The following is a 13,566-nucleotide window of genomic DNA, read 5'->3' as shown; positions in this document are numbered from 1 at the left end:
AGACAATGATCCAAAACATAAAGCAGAATCTACAATGGAATGGTTCAAAAATAAACATTTCCAGGTGTTAGAATGGCCAAGACAAAGTCCAGACCTGAATCCAATCGAGAATCTGTGGAAAGAACTGAAAACTGCTGTTCACAAATGCTCTCCATCCAACCTCACTGAGCTCGAGCTGTTTTGCAAGGAGGAATGGGGAAAAATTTCAGTCTCTCGATGTGCAAAACTGGTAGAGACATACCCCAAGCGACTTACAGCTGTAATCGCAGCAAAAGGTGGCGCTACAAAGTATTAACTTAAGGGGGCTGAATAATTTTGCACGCCCAATTCTTCAGTTTTTGATTTGTTAAAAAAGTTTGAAATATCCAATAAATGTCGTTCCACTTCATGATTGTGTCCCACTTGTTGTTGATTCTTCACAAAAAAATACAGTTTTATATCTTTATGTTTGAAGCCTGAAATGTGGCAAAAGTTCGCAAAGTTCAAGGGGGCCGAATACTTTCGCAAGGCACTGTATCTAGCTAGCTGGTGTTGCTCAGTTCTTTTTAACTACACCATATTCAAAAGATTAGCTCGCTTGCTCTGTGGCTGGTTCTGGTGCTTGATTTGTCATAAACCTGCAGCATACTGCCCTGCATCCCAGTGCTGGCTTGGATGTTAAATGGTTGTCCTGACTCTCTGTGGTCATTAAAAATCCCAAGGCAATAATTGCAAGGGTAGAAGTGTTGCCCCAGTGTCCTGGCTAAATTCCCAACCTGGCTCATTTCCATCATAGCCACCTAATCACCCCCTCATTCCTAAATAGCATATACAGTATCACTCCTCTCCACAATGCTAGCTGATGTGTGGAGAGTGTTCTGGCATGCATCACCCAGGTGGATGCCACACATTGATGATGGATGAGGTGAGTTCCCCCCTTACTATGTAATGTGCTTTGAATACCTCAGTTAGCAGAAATGCGCTATATAAATCCAATCCATTATTGTTATTATAAAGATTGATTTAGGGAAAATTTAGCCACAGATGGAAACGACTGGCCTTTCTTTGACTTCGCCACCTACTCTTGTTATTTCCAAAGTTTGGACATACTCCATAAATTGTGTCTGCAAATCCGCCATAGAAATATTTAGAAAGAATTAGATGAAACTCTGGTAATATGGATAACTACTGAAAGATAGCTCATATGTGTTTTTCTAAATTTGAATGGACACGGTGCACCCTTTGGTAGGCATAGGCTGCTGGCAGGCTTTGGCTGCGGTACAGAAAAGCCAAGTCTGCCTGTGCCCATGGTTCTCACAGGGGAATTGAAATTATAGGCTACAATCACTTTGCTCATCATCATGCATGCTGCAAATGACATGTAGCTAGCTATAAGTTCCTTGAATCTTCTTTTGTGTGCCTTTTCATTATCTGGAAAGACACTTGTGGTTTCTATTTTTGTATTTATTTTGTATCTTGTTTCCTTTATTTAACTAGGAAAGTCAGATAAGAGCAAATTCATATTTACAATGACGGCCTACCCCGGCCAACAACGACGTTGGGTCAATTGTGTGCCACCCTATAGGACTCGCGATCATGGCTTGTTGTGATACAGCCCTTGTTCGAACCCGGGTCTGTAGTGACGCCTCTAGCACTGTGATGCAGTGCCTTAGACCGCTATGCCACTCAGGATAACCAAAGAGTTAACTTTACACCAATCAAAGCAGAGAAGCCTGAGGGGAAGCAAAGCTTTCGTGAAAACAATGAAATAACACATGGAATCATGTAGTAACCAAAAAAGTGTTAAGCAAATCCAAATGTATTTTAGATTTTAGATTCTTCAAAGTAGCCACCCTTCGCCTTGATGACAGCTTTGCACTCTTGGTATTCTCTCAACCAACTTCATGAGGTAGTCACCTGGAATGCTTTTCCAACATTCTTGAAGGAGTTCCCACATATGCTGAGCACTTGTTGGCTGCATTTCCTTCACTCTGCGGTCCAACTCATCCCAAACCATCTCAATTGGGTTCAGGTCGGGTGAATGTGGAGGCCAGGTCATCTGATGCAGCACTCCATCACTCTCCTTTTTGGTCAAATAGCCCTTACACAGCCTTGAGGTGTGTTTTGGGTCAGTGTCCTGTTGAAAAAACAAATGATAGTCCCACTAAGCGCAAACAAGATGGGATGGCGAATCACTGCAGAATGCTGTGGTAGCCATGCTGGTTACGTGTGCCTTGAATTTTAAATACATCACAGGCAGTGTCACCAGCAAAGCACCCCCACACCATCACACCTCCTCCTCCATGCTTCACGGCGGGGATAACACATGCAGAGATAATCCGTTCCACTACTCTACATCTCACAAAGACAAGGCAGTTGGAACCACAAATCTCAAATTTGGACTCATCAGACCAAAGGACAGATTTCCACCGGTCTAATTTCTATTTTTGTGTTTCTTGGCCCAAGCAAGTCTCTTCTTATTATTGGTGTCCTTTAGTAGTGGTTTCTTTGCAGAAATTGGACCATGAAGGCCTGATTCAGACAGTCTCCTCTGGACAGTTGATGTTGAGATGTGTCTGTAACTTGAACTCTGTGAAGCATTTATTTGGGCTGCAAACATTTGACTGGTACTGTATATTTTATACAGAGTAGCTCCAAAATAGGTGAACATTTACAAATTATCTAATGAATTATGATTCTTTTCTGGTAAAAAAAATAGTGGAGGTGCAGAAACATACATTTGCACACCCTATTTTCATTTGCTCCATGGCTCAAGCGGTCAAGTGGACGAAAGGCTAATCTCAGTCGCAATCATGAATAACTTTGCAGCTGTTTCTGATTAGTAAACAATGTGATACTGGTGGGTGGTAACATTCAAATAAAACCGGCCCTGAAACAAAACATAGGCTGAAAATAATGTGTACATCATATCATAGTACAATACACCGCATTCAGGCGAATTTGCACTGAAGTGGGCAGTTGTCACTTCAAAACCAAATATATCACACTTTGACTAAGACGATGACTTATTGACCTAAATCCTTATGCAACATCATAGGTAAGTTCTGGCCATCTTCTTTCAGCTCGAAAAAGTAGATTTCTACTGGTGTGGACGTTTAAAACTGAAAATAACAACATGAAGTTTCCCCTCAGAACTTTTCACTTTAATCCAAAACTAAACATGGTAAAGATATTCACATTAAGCAATAATTAATCAATTAGATCATTAACAGATAATTAACACATGTGTAGGCTAGGTGGTTAATAAAGACAATTTATATTAATGTAAATAAATAATCGTTGATTTATTTATAAAGCAATCCACCAATGTCACGTGCCATGAATTAATCAACACTTTAGAGCATTGGTTAAAGTATTCCAAGACCATATACTGTATAGGCCTATCTTCAATTAAAACGTTTTGAGTTGATTGAAACGCATGGGCTGTCTTTAGATCAGAAGTCTAATTATACTTTCATTACTTTTCATTTAATCATATTACTTAGATTCCGTTGAACCATATTAGGCCCAAATGCATGTATTTATTGTAGGTCCGTGATACCTGCCGTTATTGACCAACAAGATAATTTATGCCACAGAGCTTTTGTCCTTCACTGATTATGGGATAATAGTTACAATTTACGATACATCATCATTAAAATATAACAACATCTGAAAACTAAAGGAGCAAGTTAAATAATCTTATATTTAGCACAGTAGGACCCCTTGTACGTTTCCACTAGTTTTTTTTCTACACTCGTTTGCTTGTAGACCTATTTAATATATATTTCACATGTTGTCGAGTTAATACTCTCTGGACCCGCAGTGTGTAGGATATTTTTATTCTGATTAATGTGAGTGAGGTTAGTTTGGGTTGTCAGAACTATTCGATGACGCCTTACTATTTTTCAACTGATGAATTGAAAGCCAAATAAACCATCCATTAAACGACGATATGATTATTAGTCATCGACTTTAGAAAAACGTTCGTATAATATTTTGTTTAAAAGAATATAAAATATTTTGCTTCTTGGTTTGATAAAGGCAATATCGACAAAACAACATCTCTCTGTTCCAGACATGTTCAGGGTTCCAAAGCCCTATGTTTGTTTCTTGATTTAAGAGTATAAAAGGTAGAGTGAAAGTTTTAAAAAGTTAAACAAAATACATAAAAAACCTTCATACAACTTGTTTATCTCTACTTTCACATTAGCAGCTGTTCTCCCGAGTCCTAGCCTCTCACAATCATGACTAAGCGACTGAAAAATACTAAAATAACGGTTTGGAAAGGTCTATTATATTCAATGACTTCAGTTTGTGTATGGTCAGTGTAGCTAAACTGACAACGTCATCCTATAAAAGAATGAGCTGGGGTTTTGATAAATTCAGATTGAGACAAAACATATTTCATCAGTGATATCCAACGTTACATTACGATGGCCTGAGGCACCAATTGAAATTAATTAACTTTTTAAACGAGAACTTCTACTAAAAAACAGCTTTCGATTTTGATATTAACACTATATGCCTACCTTGCTTTATCAAACCAATCGATATTCTCTGTTGGTTTGTCCAGAAATAGGAGCCGTTAGAATAGGCTATAAAGGCCTCTTCTGTTTGGGGAATCACCTGGAAACTGTATCAGGCAAGATTTTATCAAACATCTAACAGCAAAAAGTAATATATGAAGTAAACGGATGTGAATTAATTGTTTTCACTTTACCGCTGTTTGGATGTGGAGAGCATAGTCTATTGATTAGGCTGTAGGCCTACACCCAACGCATTTTTTTTCTTTATTTGAAAGTTATTATTATGTACATCTTGGCTATATAGGCTATGCTATTCTGACTGGTGCTGATAATTGGAAATCGGTCAGTGGTATAATGCAGATTTATGCAGATTCGATTATTGACCTTCTGCTCGAGGCGTGACTGGGAGAGGGGCCAAATTTAGATTAATATTTGTGCTCGTGGTTGATTAATGGTCAGCCGGAATCCCGAGGACAAAAGTGGGCAAGTTAGAGAGGATATAAGGCGCTGGGACCGAGCCAGATAGACAAGTAAAAATTTAAATTAAAAAAAGCTAAATAAGAAGTCCAGTGTCAAAAACGGGTTTTGCTGAGATGTGTGCCTATAGCCCCAAGAGACAAAAAAAAGACAAGGGTTAACGACTTGTTACTGAGTAAAACAAAAATAAAACTAGTTCTCATGAAGACAGAAATACTTCAGTTATCTCCTATTGTTCTGAAAAGAACAACAATACAATTTGCAATACTAAATGTTTATCCTATATTTGGATATTGGCAAATAAAAAATGAATGTAAAAAAAAAGTTGGGGGCCTTTGCACAGTCTGGGATGACACCTGAGAGCCAGCCAGGTGAGAGGTCATGAACTTTGACCTTGATCAGCTCCAGGTTGTCTTTCTAAACCCTAGAGACACTGCTCTAGTATAGGTGTCTGTCTGATGCCAGTCCAGTCCTGGACAACCCATTCTCCCCATCTGCATCAGAAACAAGGTTTTTCAGAGAGAATTTAAAATATCTATATTGTCTTTGGGGTGGTTTTCTGAATATTGTTTTACCACCAGACTACCTTCAATCAATGCAACTCACTCCTTAAAATGATCTATTCAGATAGCCTAATTAGTCTAAACATGATGGGCCTTCCTCTGGGTAAAAAAACAAACAAATTTTCAATGAAGGGAAACAAGATCCATGTAAGGATCCAAAAGAGTTTGGGGAGTCCCTGCCCTGTCTTCAGAAGCATGCTACACTTAAGGTCCAGACCAAAGTTAGAGTATGCCTACTTTATTACTCTCCCCTCAAAGCTTTTCTGAATGCAATAATGTGACTCCTATCAGGACCCCATCTAAGACCTTTGGAAATGACAGGACCATGAACAGTTTCTACCCTCAAGTCATAAGACTGCTAAATAGTTAGTCTAGGTAGCTATTGGTTAACTATTTAACTATCTGCATTGACTCTTTTTGCGCTAACGTTTTTGACTCATCACATACGATGCTGTTACTGTTTATTAGCTATTCAGTTGCCTAGTCACTTTATCCCCACCTATATGTCACAGGAGGTTGGTCACTCCGTTCCAGCCATTATTATGAGCCGTCCTCCCCTCAGCAGCCACCACTGCTATGTGTACATATCTACCTCAATTACCTCGTATCCCTACACATGGACTCGGTACTGGTACCCCGTGTATATAGACAGGTTATCGTTACTCATTGTGTATTTATTTATTGTATCTATTTTTTGCTATGATTTATATATTTGTTCTCTCTACATTGTTGGGAAGGGCCGTAAGTAATTATTTCACTGTTAGTCTACACCTGTTGTTTACGAAGCATGTGACAAATAACATTTGATTTGATGATGCAACAAAATATGCAGTGGCTCCATCCTGTAGCCTCACATGCCCAATCCTGCAAATTATTTAGACCTATATGAGAATAAACTATGTCTATATTTATTTATTTTGTTCTCAATGAAAGATACTGTAGCCTAAATGAAACAAACAGACGTGATACATTGTGGAGCTGGCAGATTTTTTTCACTCCACCACGAGCGGTGAATGAACGCTATGTGAGCTTTGCCCTCTCCCCTGCATGCAGTGTCAGCTGATTACGTCACGTGATCCGGTTTCGTGGGTTGTTTCTGTTTCAAAATGGAGTTGTCTGAGTCGGTGCAGAAAGGGATGCAGTCTCTAGCAGACCCGTCGCTTTTCGACTTGAAGATCTCCTCTGTGTTGATATAATTAACCTTTCGCAGCTCGCTAACCGCCCATGCCGACCGTCGTGTTCTCGGTAAGCCTGCTCTCTCTCCACTGTCGCCTTTTATTTCTGCTTCTTTCACAGCTTCCGTTTTTTTCCCAGTTTGACTTGAAGGCTCGTTTTGAAAAATGTGGAATGCACGATAGATTTTTTTTAACACCCGTGGATCTGAAATGAATCAAATGTAACAGTGTTAGCATCTTTTATGTTTCAAGTGGTAGTTATAGGAAATATGACTATTGATCAGGCTACAACAACGTGTACCCAGGCGAACAGTGAGTTTGCTCACAAAGTAGTAGCATTTTGGGGCGGCAGGTAGCCATAGTTAGTGGTTAGAACTTTGGGCCAGTAACCGAAAGGTTGCTGGGTCAAATCCCCAAACTGACAAGTTAAAGATCTGTTCCCCGGTAGGCCGTCATTGTAAATAAGAATTTGTTTTTAACTGACTTACCTAGTTAAATAATAAATAACTCAGAATGTAGGCTAGGCTACAGTTTAAAAAAATGTATAGGTTAGAAAATGTAGGAAGCAATCTGGAACTAAAAAGGTGCTCCCTAGTGACTAAATGGGATTTTAATCATATATTTCTAGTCGTAGCCTAAATTGTTTCATTCATTGTGTGTGTGTTCGTGTACATAATTTGCGTCCCTTTGTATGTATAAACGTTTAGGTTATTAGAACTAGATGATATACTTTAATTAAACAGTAAGGCATGAGGGGGTATATGGCCAATATATCACGGCTAAGGGCTGTTCTTATGTAGGATGTAATGCGGAGTACCTGTATACAGCCCTTTGCCGTGGTATAATGACCAAATACCACGGACATCCAAGGTGCCCTGTTGCTATTATAAAATGCTAACCTTATAAACTGCTCGTGCCTTATTGTTTAATTAGACCCACTATAAAAGCTTGGCGAGACATTCGGCTACAGTTAAAGGAAAAATCCTCTCAAAATATATTTAGCTATTTTTTAAAAAATTTGTCCACTTGATAGGTATTAACAGTGGACTAATAAAATTAAAAAATATATATATTTATTTAGTTTGAGTGTATTTTTTTCTTTACGATATGTGTGATGAATAAATAACTGGTCAATGTTTTTTTTCTGATCATAGATCAACCTGAATTGATCTGCCACCACCTGCATACTGGAGGGGGTCAAACAAAACGTGGACAAATCCACTATAAGGTAACGCTTGGTTTGTCCTGCTATATTATTGCTAATGGAGGTTGACCTCTCTGAAGTTATTAAATAATTAATCTCGTCCCCCAGAGACTAGGGTCAAGTTTAGAAAATAATACATTTGTCATTTAACAGATGCTCTTACCAGAGCGATTTACAGGTAGTGCATTCATCTTAAAGGGCAATTCTGCCACTTTTCAAGCCCCTATTTATTATCTCAGCACCAAACCAGTGTCTACATATGTGAAAACAGCATGTTTCTATGATCTGTGGTTAAAAAGATAAGGGCCCTAAAAAATGGTTAAAGAGAAGAATGTTTCCATCTACACTTTTATGTGAGTAAAGTCATACTTTATTACCAAAACAAATCAGGACAGCTGTGATGGAAACGGACAGTTTTGGTACAATTTCATAGAAGCAGACAGATAACTTGTTCCTTTGACATTGTGGGATATTTTTGTAAAGTATGTCAAATGGAGAAGGAAACGTTTTTATGCGTAAATATTGAAATAACAATCATATCCAAGTTAAGTGGTCCTCTCACTGTAACCCGGGAAAGCATGCAGTTTATTAGGCTACAGATTAAATATGTTATACAGGAGACTTCATCCACTTTCATCACCCTGTGATCTTGATCCTCCTTTCCAATAAATATCAATGGTCTTATTCTGGTGACAAGATGATAGATGCTTGACTGCTGTTTGACAAATAAACATTCTTGCTCTTATCCATAATAATCTCATGTAGACGAGCCTAACCACACAGTATCTGCGAGCTGTTGGCTAGAGTGCAGGTGCCAAGATTATAGAGTAGGCACATTTGCTATTTAACGCAACTGTTTTTGTGGTGGGAAAATGTGCATATTTTAGAATATTTGCATGACAATCTGTCGCCAATTGAAACCTAGCTTGTTTTATCACAAGGTATGATTAAAAGTGGGGGGAAAACTCCCTCTGATTAGAAACTCATTGCAGTTTTCTTGCTCCCAACATCACTGTAAAACTGTTTGAAAATAAATCACTGTTATAAATGTTATAACTTTTGATCATTTCATCGAGTTGAACTTTTTAACTTTATTGTTTTCTACGAAATGTCTAAATACACAATTTTCACATGCATATGTACACACTGGTATTGTGCTGGAGATAATGAAAATTAGGTTGAAAAGCGGTGGAATTGCCCATTTAAGACAGCTAGGTGGGACAACTACATATCTTTGTCATAGTAAGTACATTTTTCTTTAATATAGTAGCTATCAGCAAAGTTAGTCCAAGTAGTAGAAGAAGTCAAGTGTGAGTGTGGAGCACTCTGTTATCAAGTGCATTCCACTTCACCTGCTAAATTAAATCCGTAGGCCTACATGAGGTGAAATGGACTTCATTATGATGAATATATTGATAAATGATGGAGCTGATTGTCATTCCAGCTTGTGCCTGGAGGATGTTAGGTTTGATGCGGAGAGAACATATGTATTCTACATCACATACCAGGTGATGACTACCTTATTAATTTTACAACATCTTAATTACCTTATTTGCAAATCCATACCAGATCTCGACCCCAAACGGACTCTTTGTTCTCCAGAAATATAAAAGTGATGTGGAAATTCTATTGTCAGGGTAACTTTTTCTGATGTTTTCATTTCCAGTCAGCCTATTTGAAATGCCATAACAATTCATGACTATGGGGTTATTGTAGCTAAAGTGTTGACTGGACAAATATACTTGATTTTAAAGTATTAGATTTAAATCTAAAACACTACATTGTCTGTTTGTACAGAACGGCTTCTGGGTCACCACAGTACAGAGATGGTAGTTTGTAAACTGTGGGAACATAGTCACATCCGAACACATGACAACAATGCAGACACAGACAAGACCTTATCGGAGCCCTACATTTTTGTTATGGGTTCTCTATATGGCTCATGGAATATCACATTGACCATGCAGTTTACACTTCATTAACATCTGTAGATCTACAAATGTTATAAATCCACGCTATTGAACTTTTCCAGTCATATACATCTTCCCCAATACACATATCCATCCCCATTTAAACATCAAGTGCAGCCTAAAAAAAATGTGAACAATAAAACAATATAGGGGGTTTTCATTATATATAAAGTTTGTTTGAAGTTGGGTAATAACAGTTTTATGGTTTTTATTTCAAATGTATTGAACAGTTACATTTTAAATGAACCACCAATTTTTGTTTGAAAGCTTTTGGTGTCATCAGGAAATATAGATGAGTCAATTTAATAATCTTGCTTTGCATTATTTGCAGTTTAGCTCACTGAAGAAAGATATAAACGCAACATGTAAAGTGTTGGTCCCATGTTTCATGAGCTGAAATAAAAGATCCCAGACATTTTCCATATGCACACAACTTTTCTCAAATTTTGTGCACAAATTAGTTTACAATAAAGGACCACTCTAAAATGTGCAGTTTTGTCACACAACACAATGCCACAGATGTCTCAATTTTGAGGGAGTGTGCAATTGACATGCTGACTGCAGGAAGGGCCACCAGAGCTGTTGCCAGATTATTGAATGATAATTTTTCTACCATAAGCCACCTCTAACATTTTAGAGAATTTGACAGTACATCCAACTGGCCTCACAATCGTGGACCACGTGCATGCTGTTGTGTGGGGAGAGGTTTGCTGATGTCAATGCTGTGAACAGAGTGCCCCATGGTTGGGTAATGGTATGGGCACTACTGACAACAAACACAATTGTATTTTATCAATGGCAATTTTTTTGAAAGGTATATGTGACCAACAGCGGCATGTCTGTATTCCCAGTCATGTAAAATCATAGATTAGGGCCTAATGAATTTATTTCAATTTACTGATTCACTCATATGAACTGTTGCATGTTGCTTTTATATTTTTGTGTGTGTATTATTTAGCAGATGCTTTTATCCAAAGTCACTTAGTCATGCGTGCATAAATTGTACATATGGGTGATCCCGGGAATCAAACCCACTACCCTAGCTTTACAAGCACCATGCTCATCCAGCTGAGCTACAAAAAGTTTATAGAAATGATCAATGTGCTGACAATATCTCTTCCAATTGTTTTATGCTTCACTTTCATAGAGTGCAGCAGACTAGGTAATGGACCAAGCCTAACTCGGGTCACATTTATTTGTGACGTATTTTGACGATGTATGATCTCTTAACCGTTTTAAGATTAGTGAATTAACCTGCAAATGTGACATGACAATTTGTTTCACAAACTTTGAATCGGTTTATTTTCCTTGGAGAAAGCGCAGTTCTTTTACGATGAGCGTTTGTTTGTAGCGCATTGATAGTTGCTTTTACATTGTAATTAATCACCACGATTGTCCCCTTTTGTCTCCCTCCTGACAACCAAGCTTCAGAATGCTGAAAAGTGTTGCCCTGTTCCCCATAGGGCTCCACCCGCGACAAGATGTTTTGCTGTTTGATTTTAACACACGTAATATGATCAATTAGCCTAATATGTGGAATGACTCTGGGTTAGATAAGCAAAGGTTTTTAATGCAGAATATTACCGTTGAACAGCATATATAAATCGGTATTCATTAGTTCCTGTATGCATGCTTCTTGCCTTGTAAATATATTTGTTTAATATAGGCCTATTGTGTGCATCTGTAGCCCATTGGTAAATCTGTATTTTGGTTGTCCTTTTAGTATAGGGAGATGCCCTCCTCATATCAACGACGTGTCATGGCGCCTGGTGTACCCTATCAAGGTATTGGTTGGTAATAATAAACTACAATAAAATCAGATAATTATGGTTTTATGGTTACTCCGTAGCCCTAACATATTTTGTTTCCATGACAGAACGGGCATGTGCATAAGGTCAACGAGCCATCCTATCTGTTTTCATTAAACGTTGAGGTATGTCCTTTTCCAGAACCCAATGATCTAAAGCTGTTTTGAGTCTGTTAAACGTGTCATTACAAACGTAAGCCTATACTTTTACAGAATACCAACAACGGAGGATCGTCGGAAGAGGTCCATTTTAGCTGTACTTTGGAACAACTTCAGGAAGCTAATGTTTTGTTGCAGCCTATATAGAAAGTGGGGTTCACCATTAGTTGAATAAGGTAATTTCACAGAAAGTCTGTGATAATGTTTTACATGCACTCTTGAACGTGGCAATTGATTTAAATAGATAGCCTACACTGTATTTCCATATCAGCATACTTTACAGATCTGTATATAATTATTGGCTAGCTGTTAGGTCCACGTGAATGAGTACAAATAAATCATGTTAGTTCTATTTGATGTTTGTTAAATAATTATTAAACCTTTTCTTGAATAGCATGTCATTCAACAGTGTTATGTGTTTTAGATGTACTTCTGCCACATTGAGCAGAGCTTAAAACCTGAATTTGCAAATAGCTCCAGTGTATTTTAATCTATGTGCACTAATCTCATTCAATAGTGTTCTGCAGACTGTTTCATTTTTTTTTACACATTTCTTAAACAATTTTAAAAAATAAATTAACAGAAACAGTATTTCGTATTTTTTTGCAATATTCACTCGAATTGTGTATTTCCATCCATTACTTTCTGTGTGAATACTGATGCCAAGAAATACGCATAACCGCTGAGTGACAGGGCAGGCAGTGATGTCTCGATCTAAGTGTAGCCTATGAACTTATCATAAAAAAGTCTCAATTTGTTACATGTTATTTTTTACTTTTCCTCAATTGAGTTCGACGTAAACATAATCCCGTATGTTTTGTAGACCTATCTTCACTGTGACTTGAGGTTGTCTGATTTAACGTCCTGCAGTAGTTATCGCTTCATGGCTAGTTTAAGAGTATTGAAATAAGGGGCAGAAAAACAATATTTAAATGTTTTTACCCTGTTGCCAAGACAAAGATCTGAGGAAGGAAGTTTGGTAATGTGTATGTTCGGGAACACTATCTATCCTTCTTTTGGGTATGAGGTGAACCAGGAGGGTTGCATTAAATTTCAGTTGACCTGAACATCCTTAATTAATCAAAAATACATTCACAAATGAACGAATTGTACTCAGGCCTACTGTGATGACTATTCCGTTATGAATTTAAATGGAATTGACTCTCACCCTGGCAGGTTTCAGTGCTAACTATCCTGGTAATCTAATTGACAGGATTCTGACTGAGGCAAGGTTATAATTTACACTCAACAGTGCTCCAAACTCCTCCAGTACGTGAGGGGAAACCATTAAATGGTGTGTGATTCAAACTTTCCGTCATTCTCTGTTTGGAAGAGAACCGACTGTGTATGTGACTTTGTTTTCAGGATTTGGTGGGAAAGATAAAAGACGCTGCCAAGAGTCTTGAGGGCTATGCAGTTGAGCCGAGCCTGCTCGAACAGTGGAATCCGGTTTCTCACGTGATCTCCTCTGCTTCCTTCATCTCCTGAAAGCACTGAAGTTCAGCGATTTCAAGCGGCGTTGATATCCGCTTTGTATTTTATACTCATTTCATTCGTCATTAAATATTTGTATCCGTTCAATGATGTAGGCCTATTTTTGTCAATAAAAGGTTCAATGCATGCATGGTAATTTGCAGGCATAAAATAAGAGCCACATTATATTAAAGTAAGCTATATAGCATGCGTGTGTCCCTATAGTCCAA

At 38.0% G+C, this 13,566-nt stretch overlaps 1 protein-coding gene across 1 annotated transcript; it reads left to right on the top strand.

Annotated features, from left to right (window-relative positions):
- Positions 1–7,892: 7,892 nt before the first annotated feature.
- Positions 7,893–13,466, top strand: commd3 (COMM domain containing 3; the record flags this gene model as incomplete). Its single annotated transcript, XM_064947345.1, has 4 exons — positions 7,893–7,951; positions 11,621–11,681; positions 11,774–11,830; positions 13,229–13,466. Coding segments are annotated over 4 exons (300 nt in total), but the record flags the coding sequence as incomplete, so codon positions are not given.
- Between the last annotated feature and the right edge of the window lie 100 nt (positions 13,467–13,566).

This window comes from Oncorhynchus masou, chromosome 30 (genome assembly GCF_036934945.1).
Source record: "Oncorhynchus masou masou isolate Uvic2021 chromosome 30, UVic_Omas_1.1, whole genome shotgun sequence".
Taxonomy (NCBI): Eukaryota; Metazoa; Chordata; class Actinopteri; order Salmoniformes; family Salmonidae; genus Oncorhynchus; species Oncorhynchus masou.
Note: the sequence above shows the minus strand (reverse complement) of the source record. Positions and strands in the feature narration are given on the sequence as shown.